This window comes from Zalophus californianus, chromosome 1 (assembly GCF_009762305.2).
Source record: "Zalophus californianus isolate mZalCal1 chromosome 1, mZalCal1.pri.v2, whole genome shotgun sequence".
Taxonomy (NCBI): domain Eukaryota; kingdom Metazoa; phylum Chordata; class Mammalia; order Carnivora; family Otariidae; genus Zalophus; species Zalophus californianus.
In genome coordinates, this window is record NC_045595.1 from 184,526,770 (window position 1) to 184,538,845 (window position 12,076).

The 12,076-nt window shown below is 37.3% G+C and overlaps 1 protein-coding gene across 1 annotated transcript in view; it reads left to right on the forward strand.

The window, feature by feature from the left end:
* ROBO1 (roundabout guidance receptor 1) overlaps nt 1-12,076 on the forward strand; it is a 1,115,645-nt gene that overhangs the window by 1,082,234 nt on the left and 21,335 nt on the right. The window contains 2 exon segments of the mRNA XM_027585188.2: nt 713-854; nt 3,996-4,244. Of these exon segments, the coding sequence (XP_027440989.2) occupies nt 713-854; nt 3,996-4,244 (391 nt within the window).

The window sequence follows — 12,076 nt, forward strand, 5'->3', positions numbered from 1 at the left end:
TAAAGAATATTCCAAATCCAAAATCAGAATACGAGAGCACTTGCATAATTGGGCTGTTTCAAACTACTAAAAATGTTCAAGCAACATCATTTTACTCGAAGCCGTAATTTTGTAGAAACTGGGGCTAAAAACACTTCTATCCCTTTTTAAAAAATCATTTCTCTGCTTCTTTTGTTGTTAGTTATATTAGTTCCTCCAGCAATAATTTTCATCTGCACCTGCCTTACTGATGAAAACTAGTCATTTCATTGTGCCTAAAACATTTCAATGAACAAGTACAAATTATATATATTCAGTGATTTAATGCAACAGTGGAACTCTTAATAGATCGTATCTGTATCATATTGTATTTTAGGTTCCAGCAATTAAATAATAGAAAGGCACTTCAGAAAATATGTCTACAGCTCATTTGTTTTAGGTGATAATCCATAATGCAATTAATTGCTGTAAGAAGATCACTATTAATGATATGACTTGTAAAATTCATTTGTGGTGTTATTGCTTTTTCGCTATTTATTTTGCAGTTAAACTTGGCAATACGTTGCATCTTCTATTGTACAAATTTCTGTTAAGATTAATGAAGAAAAGCTTATTTATCTGCTTTTGCATATATGAATTATACGATCATATTTACAGGAAATAATTCACCTGTGGATAATAGAAAAACCTTAGAGGCCAGAAATAAAAGACTTGGATTTTATTTCTTTTCAAGGGAGTCAAGGGCACAAGAAAGGGGCACGGACACCCAAAGTACCAAAACAGGGTGGCATGAACTGGGCAGACCTGCTTCCTCCCCCCCCAGCACATCCTCCTCACAGCAACAGTGAAGAGTACAGTATTTCCGTAGATGAAAGGTAAGGAGAATTTCAGAACGGATGTAAGTGGAATAGGATGATTCCTTAAACCCATATGAAGCAATTATTAAACTAGATCACTAAGGGGAGACATTCCTAAGGTCCACAAGCATTTGTCTCTGAAAAAAACAGTATTGCTATGTTAGAAGGACTTGAAAAACATCCTCATGCTGCAAAAAAAAAAAAAAAAATGAAATCGTGCCTTGGAAGCTTCTTTTGGAACTAAGAATTATGAATCAGAACACACACACACAATTTACATATATGTTTACGTTTTATACATGTAATTTACATATGTAAGCATATATAAACATACATAAAATGTATACAAGACCACATATGTATCATGATATATATAACCATACATATATATGATTTTATGATTTTCAAATATCAAATTTTCAGATATTGCATATTCTTGAATTTTCATAACATAAATGTGTGAATTTGTACAACAGCGAAGGTATCCTGAAAACTTTTGTTTGTTCTTAGATATTATCACATTATGCTGAAAACTGTGAAACTTCAAAGTCACTGAATTGTCTCTCACAACGATTCAACTAGTGTAAAAATCATATCATATGACAGCGATAAGAAAGTTAGTGTGTTTCGCTCTCTCTACAGATTCTATAGAACTGAACCAACAGAGCGAAACAGTTGTTTCCCTCGTATGATCAATGGAGGAGAACTCACTTGACATAGAGAATTAACAAAAAATAAATAAAATCTACCTGAAAATACGGTCTTTTTAGTGACTGTTGTAAAAATAAAGGCAACGTTCTTTCATTCTCCACACATAAAAAATAGTTTTACAGATCCGGGTATGCCAGGAAACAAAACTCTGTACCTTTGTTTTTCCAGTCATTTAGTGAGCAAATACTGAGCCATTACTCCTGGGGGACATACAGGGATAGGTTCCTGCAAGTCTCTGGTCACACATTTTTGTCATCTGATCCATGCATAATCTTGTTTTATGTGTGTTTTTGTTTAAAGACACCTTATGCAATATGTATTGTTGATTCATTTACATTGAACTCACAGCCAGGAGTGCCATCAGGAATGACCATTCCTGGCCAAAGCTTATCTAATGTACATATTTTCTCTATGTGGGCGCGTCATAGCCTTTTGCACTTAGAAACACTACATCACACTAAAGCTCTATCCTTGGGGGCTACTTTAAACAGGGAAATTATCAATATAAAGAAAAAAAATTGAGAACAGTGTGGCACTAGATAGACTGAGGAAAGGACACTTGTTAGCAGTATCAAAACTGACACAAGAAGGTGGAGTGACTCAGATTCCTCACTGTGAGTATTGACTTTGGGTTACAAATAAATTTTAGCAAGTAGGTGACTTTGTAAGTATAGGATCTGCAAAACTTGAGAATTGACTATAGTTTTTAAAAAGTCATTTTCTGGGCTCTGTTAACATTTATTGCTATTTTAGTCTGCCAGTAAAGGGACTAAAATGAAATAAGTGGATACAGTTTTTTAAAAGCCTACAGGAGATGCAACTCTGCCCTGAAGGGAGATACTGATTCAAAGTGGAAAGAATGAAGGTTTCCTGATCCTTTGGCTTTTGTTCTTGACTTTGACAAATGATACGGTTCTCAATCAAGAGGAGGAGGGATTTTTATGGACATTGTGACCACACAGAGATGTGGCCTCCTGGAGGACTGAGATGAGTCAGTGGGAGGGAGGGGGAGGAGGCTGGGAAGGCAGATGTAAGCCAGGTTATACAGGTACTCGAATGTCTTGTTTAGGGATTTGTCTATTTCCCTCTAGTCAATTAGGGAGCCATGTATTACTTTGCAGCAAATGAATGATCTGAGAGTAATGCATATTATAATAAAGTAATTTTGGAAGCACTGTGAGGATTCAGAAGTGTAGAGTAACTGAAGGCAAAGAGATCAATTAAAGGTTATTGCAGTAGCACATACAACAGACTTTAGAACAGTCATAGATTTTGGAGATTTTTAGAGAGGAGACAGATGAACCAAGGAACAGTTCAAGGTAGAAGAGAGAGGAGTAAGGTGAGATGACAAGATTTCTAGTTTAGGGGAGTACACAAATTGCTGTTACTTTGTTGAGAAAGGAGACATAGAAAAAGTGTCAAAGGGAGGTAGTAGGATTGGTAAAGTAAAGGAAGACACAAAGAAATCATGTTATATGAGCGTCAAGTTTCCTGAGTTCAGGTGAACAAGGCAGGTGGTAGAGAGTGAATGAGAGGGGTGACATGAACACAGTTTATATAATGCAGTAAATTACTGCCATTTGAATCAATAACCATCTGCCCTGGGGTGGGAGAAAAGAGAAAGGCATGAATGTTTCCCAGATCCATCTAGAGTTTCCACACAGCTGTAGCAGAGGAGTAGTGGGGCATTTTATTGTTTATCGACTATTTTATGTACTGTGTTTTTTATTCAACATCCTAAATGCAAGCCAACTACTTCATTTTGTGCTCAACTGAAGAAATAGTGATCTATTATAATTTCAGAGAAAAGGTGGATTTTCAAGAAAGGATTTTTAAGAGTAATTTTTCTCAGAGGTTAGCATTCATCTCTAGGTCCCCTGTAGGACCATCCCTGAGTCATCTTTTAGACATCATGTTGAAGTGGAAGGCTAGACTACATGCAACACATTTAGGAAGTACTAAGTTTAACTGCACTGAATAGATGCCTCTATTGCATGACTTCTCAGAGCCTGCAATATGCTGATGTAAATTGTAATCACTCAGAGAAAAAATATACGTAGCACTCACCAACCTTGGTGATAGTGAACTGATTTTATTTATTTATTTATTTTTAATTTTTTATTTTTTTTAAAGATTATTTATTTGAGAGAGAGAGGAGAGAGAGCACAAGCAGTGGGGAGGGTCAGAGGGAGAGGGAGAAGCAGAGTCACCGCTGAGCAGGGAGCCTGGTGCGGGGCTCGATTCCGGGACCCAAAGGCAGATGCTTAATGACTGAGCCACCCAGGCGCCCTGTGAACTATTTTTTTTTTTTTTTTTAACAGTACTCCCTAAACGTGGCTCATAACATTGAGATTAAAAAACAACTCAAAGCTGATATTCCACTAACTATACCAATCGTTTCTTTACATAACCTGAAGTAAATCTAAGTGTGTTTATCATTTGTTTTAGCTATGACCAAGAAATGCCATGTCCCGTGCCACCGGCAAGGATGTATTTGCAGCAGGATGAACTAGAAGAGGAGGAAGATGAGCGAGGCCCCACGCCCCCTGTGCGGGGAGCAGCTTCTTCTCCAGCTGCTGTGTCTTATAGCCATCAGTCCACTGCCACTCTGACCCCCTCCCCACAGGAAGAACTCCAGCCCATGTTACAGGACTGCCCAGAGGAGATTGGCCATATGCAGCACCAACCCGATAGGAGGTACACTGCCACTAGCCTTTTGCTGACAAATCAGATAATTTCCACTCTTACGTGTCATTTGTAGAATGCTATTATATGAGCTCATTTTCATATCTAGCCTTTTTTCCAGGATCATCATGCAATAAGCCTCGGTAATTAACATATCAAGTAATACTGTTGACCAGAACATGAGATTAATTGATCTCAGTGAACTTGCAACCATAAAATAATGTGCATTAATACTCACCCACTTATGATAATTGCGTTCATAAACACATGGAGATCATGTAGTAACTATATGCGTTGCTACTCTTGTAGCAATTTATCGATGATGCCTGTTTTTGCATCTTAGTTTTCCTTAGGCGTGGGTAAGTCATTGCTTTGGTCTGTGGAAAGCAGATTTTCTCCTGTCTTTTGAAATGCAGTCTGCAGAATGATGTCTTGCCTCATGGCTGTACTGTCGCAAAAGAATGAGCTTGGCGTATTTATTTCACTTTGACCTCAAGTACCTTTATTTTAAGTCAGAGTCCTTTGTCCAATTTACTAAATAAGGTGTGTGTGTGTGTGCGTGTGTGTAACCAAAAATTCATCATTGCCAACCAATATGTTTTTGTTAGACACAAATAAATACTTGTCATTTCTACCACATCAAAGCTACTACTGCATCAAGTTAACTCCTCTCTCATTGTTGATGATTTTGTTGGTACTATTTCATTACCCTTGACACATTAGATTTCACACATATAAATTTATATATATACAAAACTTTCTACGTTTCTAATATCATTTGAAACTGAGTATGTTATTTGCCTCTGAAGGTTGTCTTTCAATTTTCTTGAATGAATAACATATTTTCATTTATACTGCTTGAATTCTGTAGATTAAAATAGAACTTACAGTGTTTATTAATTATTCTGTCCGTAAGAGGTTCTTACCAAATTCAAATCATATACTCTCTAAAATGAAGGAGGTCATTAAGCCTTGCTCTGTGGGACAGGGGGGAATTTGGATTGCCATCCATTTATCTTTAATAGCGTTAACGCATGAAACTTCATGGAGATTGAGAACAAATAAAGCACCTATCTCTTTTCCCTATTAAGGTCACAGGCCATCTCCATTGCTCTTATTTGAAGCAAATGAGGGGCTAATAGAGGCTCTTATCTCTGAAATATGTAAGCATTCTCCTTTCATTCTCTCACATTACCTATTTCCCCACCATTTCCCTCTGTGTTATAAGTGGTGCGTAGTATCTTCTTCCTGGCAAACCCCTTCTGTGTTTCTCTTGTCATCCTTTCCACCTTCTTCAAATCAGTCAAAATCAGTTCACCTTTATCTATCCTGACTTTCCAGCCTCTTCCTCTTTATTCAGTTGTTCTTTCTCTTCTCCGTTAATCCTACTGCTGTTAAATGTTCCCCTTTCTTAGCCTTTCATTCTAGTTATCATGCTCTCCTTCTCCTCTACTCCTTAGGGCTGTTGAATCAACTCTGCCTTCCCAATTCCAGTTCACACCTTAGCCCACTGCATTCTGACTCAGACCATTTTGCTTCCATTAGTCTACTGAAAGTAACCTCCAAATGGTCAATCTAAAGACTTGTCCGTCTTTATCATCCCTAAGCTTTCTGCAGTGTTGGCAATTTTGTAAGTTGTTGTGGGAATCACATGAGATAATGTATGTAAAGTATCCGAAGCAGGGTATTCAACAAATATGAGTTTCCTACTGTCCTCACCTTTATGCCATCACCCCGTTGCTTGGTTCAGTAATTACTTGTATTCTGATGGCTTAAATAAATAAAATTTATTTAGTCATCCCATCCTTTTTCCTGAGCACCACAATGATATTTTCATTTGGCCATCTCACACTACACTTGTCCAAAACCAAATTCTTTGTCTTTGCATTTGACCTTTCAGACTTGTTTCATTTCCTCTTTTGTTGGCCTATCATGTATAGAATCATTAATCCTTATTTATTTGACTAACATATTAAAAATAGAATAGCCAGGGCACCTGTGTGGCTCAGTTGGTTAAGCATCTGACTTCAGCTCAGGGCATGATCTCAGGGTCCTGAGATTGAGCCCCGAGTCAGGCTCCCCACTCAGTGAGGAACCTGTTTCTCCCTCTCCCTCTGCCTCTCTCCATGCTCTTGCTCGCTCTCTTTCCCTCTCGCTCTCAAATGAATAAATAAAATCTTAAAAACATATATATAATAAAGTAAAATAGCCAAAAATCACAAAAAACTGTTTGTCATTTTGCCATCAGCTTAATTTTCCTGTTGCTTAATTTCTTCTACTCTCTTCCTACCATTCCCCAAATCAAATTATTCAAAATCCCTTCATTTCTGACTTCAAAATATCTTTTGTTTTTGTTCCTTTGTTTCCATTCCTATATATACCTGCTAAGGCAGACCCTCATCCCTATATTCTGCCCTATCCTTGAACTGATGTCCACTTTTCTTCTATTTCCCCTTTCCTGCCTGCCCTCCACATTATCTTTCTGGACACGAAAGCCTGAGAATGTTCCCCCTTATTCAGAGTCAGGTCCTGCTCTTCAGCCCAGTGGTCAAAGCCTTTCATGGTCCTTCTTGTCTTATGTACCCTTTTCCCTCCCATTCTCTCCACACACCTTCTTTTCTAATTACTTTGTTTGAAATTCCCTGACTTTGCCTAAAATTCACCAACATCTGGTCAGCACTGCCACTTCCTGGCCCAGAGAGGGTTGCTCTGGAGCTGGCACGGGGAGGGGGAACACTCATGGCCATACTCCACATGTTTAGTGTCCTCACTGGGCACCTGTGTGTCAGCACATGCCGTTTCTTTGATTTCAGGGTCAGGCGCATCTCATCCTTCCAGGCCCTGTTAAAATGCATCACCTCTGTGAAACTCTCATTTGATTGCGTGGCAAAATTCAACCAGTTCTTTTCTTTTCTCTTCACAACGGTCTGTTCACTGCTCTGCTACCCCGCTAATCAGTTTTCATGTTGCATTAGTGTTTGCTCTCAGTATGTCTGTTTCCCTCTTTAAAGTAAAAGCTCTTTGAGGGCAGAGCTCACATTTTACTCATGTCATTGAGGTGGTACGAAGCTTACCTCCGTAAGTATTTGATGAAAGGAATTGGATACTTCTGTGAACTCAGGATGAAAATGAATGCAAATGCTGTGGTTTACCTGCACTTAAAATACTGTTTAATTACAATGAAATATGAAATAATGAAATTCAGTCCGTGAAGGTACTAGGAATTTTTTTAAATAATGATTTTTGAAATAATGATTTTCAGTCCATGAAGGTACTAGGAATTTTATTTCCAGGATTGTTGCTGGAAATAACACTGGACACTAACAAGAAGTAAATGAAGTCCATTAAGCAACAACAACAATAAAATATTAGTATTGTTCTTTTATGATGAAGGTATTTTCTACATGTTTACTGTAGAAATATTTGAAAATACAGATAAACAAAATGAAAATACAAAAGTACTAATGATCCATGTAGTCAGAAATAGTCACTGTTAAGGCCTCAGTAAAGATCTTTTCAGCCTTTCATCTCTGCATATACTCACATTGCTTTGAATTTGTGATATGCCGATATGGGATAATTGCTCTTTTCACTGAATGGTGTATTTTTCCATGTCAGTAACTTTTTATTTAGATATTCATGTTAAACAAAAGTATACTGTGATTTACTTAAACAATTCCTTAATGTTGGACATTTAAGTCATGTCTGCGTTTTTGATACTATAGACAATGTTGTAATTCTCATTTCTAGTTAAGTCTTTGAGTGAAGCCTCTTCTCAGACCCTTGACCTATTCGGATGCCTGGCCCATCAGCAGATGGCTTCTGTTTCTCATCATCCTGCCATGCCCCTAATGATGTACTCATTAAAGATAGATAGCTATTTCTCTGCAGATTTCACTCTGAGCATCAGACCCTAATATCCTTGTACTCGTTTTTGTAGATTTCAGCTGCTTAAATATCACTCAGAGCAATACACATATCTCCAGCCATAAAGGCACTTTCCTGCTTCCAACAGCCATTTTCTCTTGCCTGTATTACTGTAATGGTCCATAAGTGGTCTGGTTGCCTTTAGCCTTGCCCCTTCTTCAATCTAATCTTCCTGCTGCAGCCTGTGCAGAGGCATTTTCCTAAAATGCAACACTGATCAAGTCTCTCCATTGCTTAAAAATCTCTCAATGGCTTCCCATTTCCCTTAGAATAAAGGCAAGATTCCTTAATGTAGCAATCAAGGCCCTTTGTGATCTGACCCCTGTGTGCCTTCCCATCCTTATTCATTGCCACTCACCTCTTCTCTGTTCATGGTGCTTTCATTCTACTTTTCTTCCAGTTCCTGGAATGAATACTTGGTCACCCACCTTAAGGTCTATCCCCCATGCCATCCTGTTTTCCTGGAACACCATTATCCCCTCTCTCTTTTTGGAACTAACACTTACCTTTGAGAACCAAGGTAAAGTGGTAGATACTCTCCATAGAATCTTTTGCTGATGTCCCAGTTCTGAGATAGGAGCCAATTCTATGTGTTCCCATAACACCTTAGACATCCTCTGTTTGTGGATACTGTATTATCATTGCACACTTGATTCATTGTTTGTCTCCTTCACTGGATTATAAATCCCTTCAGGCAAGGAACAAATCTATTTTATTTAGCTGAATTTCTAACATGGTGCTTGAGTTCCTCTTTCTATTATTGCTGCCTAACAAACTACTTTAAAACTTAGTTACCTAAAGTAACCATTTTCTTTTACTCACAATTCCATGAAGTGGGAATTCAGAAAGGATTCACCTGAGCAATTCATCTCTAATCCACATGGCTTCATGTGGTCTGTTGGGGCTGGAAGATTTACTGTCAGGTTAGTTTCTTTACTCATGTATCTGATGTCTCAATAATCTGTGGCTTCTCTGTTTCCACATGCAGTCTCTCCAGTAGCCCAGACTTCTCATAACACGGGGATCTCAGGGTGGTGGCACTTCTTACATGGCAGTAGGCTTCCAAGAAGGCGGGAGGAGGAAGTTTCCAGGCCAGTTAAGAGCTCCACTCAGAACTGACACGGTCACCCTTTTGCCAGATTCTGTTGGTCAGAGCAGTCACAGGGTCATTGAGATTTCTGAGTATAGAACTAAACTCCCTCTCTTGATGAGAAAGTGGCAAGTTCTCATCCCAGAAGAGCGTTGGGATGGGAGATATTGTCATGGACATCTTTGCAAAATATACTCTGCTATGTCCTGATATATAGTTAGCTTTATTAAGTATGTATGCCTTAAAATCAAATCCTTTTATGACTTAAAGTATAAAGCATTCCCCAAGCTCTTTTTGCTTGTGATTCCTTTGGTCTCAGAACCTAGCAATCTCACCATAATAGAGACAGTGTAAATGTTTAAAGAATGAGTACTTTTTTTTTTTTACTGAATACATTTTTTTACTGTTATGTTTATTGATTAAAAGCATAAATAAACAGTGTGGTCTCTATTAATAAGAAATTACTGAATTAAAACCATTATATATCTGCAATATTAAACATTTTAGACTGCTTTAACATGGATGTTGCAGTTTTGGCATTCTAATGAGCTTCTAGATATTCTCTTTGTCTAAAACTAGGTAAACTAGGTAACCAACATAATAGGAATCTTCTCTCTTTTCAAACAACAACTATGAAAATGATATAATTAGACTTATTTGCATATATTGTTTCAAAAAGTATCTGGTACTATTGAACTTCTTGCAGTTGTTATTTAGCAAAAATTTCTTGAAAAGTAAAGGTAGTTTTCATGTATGGGATAGGAAATTGACTGATGTTTTATTAATATAGACAAACTGAATATGGTACATTCGGAAAGAAAAGACCATAAAAAGGCAAAGGAAAATTAAATAGCTTGTCTATTTACAAACCAGGTGATGGTTAACCGTACAAAGTATTGAAGCTATTCCAGTTTCAGAAAAAAATCTCCAAGGTATACGCTTTTCCCCCTTTGTCTTTTGTCTGGTAAATGGTATGTGGTTAACTATATAAATATCTGCTTTCATAAATTAATGGCATTGTTCCTGTCTTCTCTTGAACATGTTTATGAAGACATTTTTGCAGGAGCCTAGAGTGTTGTGATTTGCAGTCATATACTTGTACATTATTTCAGAAGATGTTGAAACCCCTCAGGGAGAAAAATCTAGAGGGTTGAGGTTCATTTGTGGCAAGTCCCACTTGAGTGCAGCATCTTGAAATAGCTTTTTGTTTTCAAATAGAATATATTACATATTTCAATCTGTACATGTTTATCACACATTCCCTGGGCTTGCCTTATTTACAGATGGTTTGAATAAATTTTTCTCTCTTTCCCCAGCATTTGCACAGGGTGATAGTAGTTAAAAGCCGGCCCTTGTTGAACATGAAGATGTTTTTGCTCTACAGAATGTGAATTATCCAAATACAACAATGCTGGCTTCCTTTCATAGTGAAGTGGCTATTCTACATCCCTTTACTGATGGTCAGAATAGTCACCTTTGTGCTAGAAAGTCTTACATGTCTTTAAAAAAAGAAGTTTCTTGGCGTATTTTAGATGTGCGTGCTGACAAAGTCTGTAAATTGACTTTTAAGTATGGTATTTTATTGCAACCCAAATTAAACAAAGGTTTTCCTCCTATGTGTATAACACACTCCATATTGAAACAATTATCCATTTTAATCTCTTAAATAACTTCAGCTTTGGCATATTCTTCATATTTCTTCTATTCCCACACACAGATGCATTAGAAAACACCCAGAAATAAAAAATAGTACATTATATTAAAGAACTGTCTCTGTGTGTACACATACATATGTATATGCATAAATTATGACAGTATATATTATTCATATGTATATGTATATTTTGTGTGTGTGTGTGTGTGTGTGTGTGTGTGTGTGTGTGTACTAACACCATTCCTAGAAGAAAGGTTGTGACCTGGGAAATGAAATGTGGGATTAAAGTCTACGTTTGAAACCTACTAGCTGTGGGAACTTTGGCAAGGTCCTTAATTTCTCTGAATTTCAGTATCTTCATCTGTGGAATGATAATAAAAGCAGTACCTTGGAAAGCTGTTGCAAGAGTTCACATTGTAAAATACACTTAGTTACAAAGTAGATGCTCAATTAGTTAATTGTAGTATTTTAATAATCATTTATTTTTAATGCTTTCCATTTGTATTAACAAAATGTGTTTATTGAAGTGTCTCAATTCATTGAATTAAAAAGCACAAAACTTATTTCTTTGAGCCGCTAGCTTCTCACCCTCAAAGCTATATTGCTATATTGAACTTCCCTATTCTTCTCTTTAGTAGGTCCCTTTGTTAGATTTTGACCAGATCCTCCATGGTTTGGTTTGTATGCTTTCTTTTAACTTGAGGCTCAATCCTCTTAATCTTTTTAATTCTAATTCCAATATAGTTAACATACCGTGTTATATTAGTTTCAGGTGTACAATATAGTGACTCGACACTTCCATACATCGCCTGGTGCTCATCACAACAAGCACCCTCCTTAATCCCTGTCATCCATCCTCCCCCACATCCCCGTTGATAACCATCCATTTGTTCTCTATAGTTAAGGGTCTCTTTTTTGGTTTGAATCTTTTTTTTTCCCTTTAATTGTTTGTTTTCTTAAATTTCAGTTCTGTTCATTGTAAAACTATAATCATGCGCTTGCGGACAGCCTTGCAGATTGTACCTGTCTGTGTCTATGGTGGCATGGAGTAAGAGGGCATTCTCTGCTTTTAACCACTTTTGTCCTACTCCCTCTTCTAAGGGCTAAGGTATAGCAAACTAGTGAGCATCCAGTCTTCGCCTTGGTTAGCCCCAATGACTATTCTGTCTCATC